At 35.6% G+C, this 1,755-nt stretch overlaps 1 protein-coding gene across 1 annotated transcript in view; it reads left to right on the top strand.

Moving 5' to 3' along the window:
• Positions 1-546: 546 nt before the first annotated feature.
• LOC111083249 overlaps positions 547-1,755 on the top strand; it is a gene marked incomplete at its 3' end in the record, with an annotated part of 26,242 nt that continues 25,033 nt past the window's right edge. Inside the window, exons 1-2 of the mRNA XM_022379626.1 lie at positions 547-706; positions 867-1,050. Of these exons, the coding sequence (XP_022235334.1) occupies positions 652-706; positions 867-1,050 (239 nt within the window). The remainder of the gene's footprint in view (positions 707-866; positions 1,051-1,755) is intronic.

Here is a 1,755-nt window from a genome sequence, read left to right as displayed (position 1 = left end):
GAAAGAGCTAACTAGAAAGTTTTGATTTTTTTGGGATTGTGTACTTACAATCCTGCTAAAGAAAGAGCTAACTAGAAAGTTTCAGTTATTACAGATGTGTCCTTACAATGCTAGAGCTAACTAGAAAGTTTTGATTTTTTGGGATTGTGTACTTACAATCCTGCTAAAGAAAGAGCTAACTAGAAAGTTTTGATTTTTTGGGATTGTGTACTTACAATCCTGCTAAAGAAAGAGCTAACTAGAAAGTTTCAGTTATTACAGATGTGTCCTTACAATGCTAGAGCTAACTAGAATGTTTTGATTTTTTGGGATTGTGTACTTGAAATCCTGCTGCAGAAAGAGCTAAGTAGAAAGTTTCAGTTATTACAGATGTGTCCTTACAATGCTAGAGCTAACTAGAAAGTTTTGATTTTTTGGGATTATGTACTTACAATCCTGCTAAACAAAGAGCTAACTAGAAAGTTTTGATTTCTTTGGGATTGTGTACTTTCGCTCCTGGAAGTTGGAAAATTAAGTAACTTGTAATTATATCTTGACATAGATGAGACATTTCATATTGCTGCCGTCATATTTTTCCCAACTCTCTCCATTTTGCCTTCGCTTGTCGTTCACAAGACTTCGATAAACGTGCTACAGGGGTCCAAGACAACGATGAGAGTGATGAATATATTTGAATCTTCACCATCCGTATCATCAGTCAACTCAGGTAAAACAAAAATCCACGAATATTCAGAATATTTATAACTAACTTAATAAGGCTAAAATATTTTGGTATGATATATGATCTATGTAATGATTTATTGCATACAGTCATACATTGTTTTTACTCATTCATCATTATAATGTCCACTTTTTTTGTTCTTCAGTTTATCCGACGAGAACAGAACTTTGGATTATGGGAAATTCTTCCAGTGTGTGGAGGCGACACCTAGAGGTTATGAGAACCTATTTAGATAGACCACTGTGGGTGGAGATAAAACACTGTAACCAGACTCATAGCGACATTGATACACCCTTCGAGATTAAGATCAGGGATACGAAGAACAGTGGGTAAAGTATAGACCCTAACCTTTCGTGTTTTGATATCTCCGTGTATGATAAAAGAAATTCGTAGATTGAAAAAATACATAAGTAACGCAGTTCAAGAATTCCGATAAACGAATCGCTTTTAGAAGATAGCACTTTTTTCTTCATTGATAAAAAATAGATAACCTAAACACTTTAAAAAGACGGGCAATCTTTGTTCAGGGGTAAAGAAACTCGATAATCCAAACACTTTCAGAAAAATTGGCCATCTTTGTTCAGGGATAAAGAAGCCCAACAATCCAAATACTTTCAGAAGGTGGGCTTTCTTTGTTCAGGGATATAGAAACTCGATAACCCAAACACTTTCAGAAAAATTGGCCATCTTTGTTCAGGGATAAAGAAACTCGATAACCCAAACACTTTCGGAAGATGAGTCATCTTTGTTCAGGGAGAAAGAAACCCGATAACCCAAACACTTTCAGAAAAATTGGCCATCTTTGTTCAGGGATAAAGAAACTCGATAATCCAAACACTTTCAGAAAAATTGGCCATCTTTTTTCAGGGATAAAGGAACTCGATAATCCAAATACGTTCAGAAAAATTGGCCATCTTTGTTCAGGGATAAAAACCCGACAACCCAAACACTTTCGGAAGATGAGTCATCTTTGTTCAGGGAGAAAGAAACCCGATAACCCAAACACTTTCAGAAAAATTGGCCATCTTTGTTCA

The sequence above is a fragment of the Limulus polyphemus genome, unplaced genomic scaffold (genome assembly GCF_000517525.1).
Source record: "Limulus polyphemus unplaced genomic scaffold, Limulus_polyphemus-2.1.2 Scaffold8749, whole genome shotgun sequence".
In the NCBI taxonomy this organism is placed as follows: Eukaryota; Metazoa; Arthropoda; class Merostomata; order Xiphosura; family Limulidae; genus Limulus; species Limulus polyphemus.
Note: the sequence above shows the minus strand (reverse complement) of the source record. Positions and strands in the feature narration are given on the sequence as shown.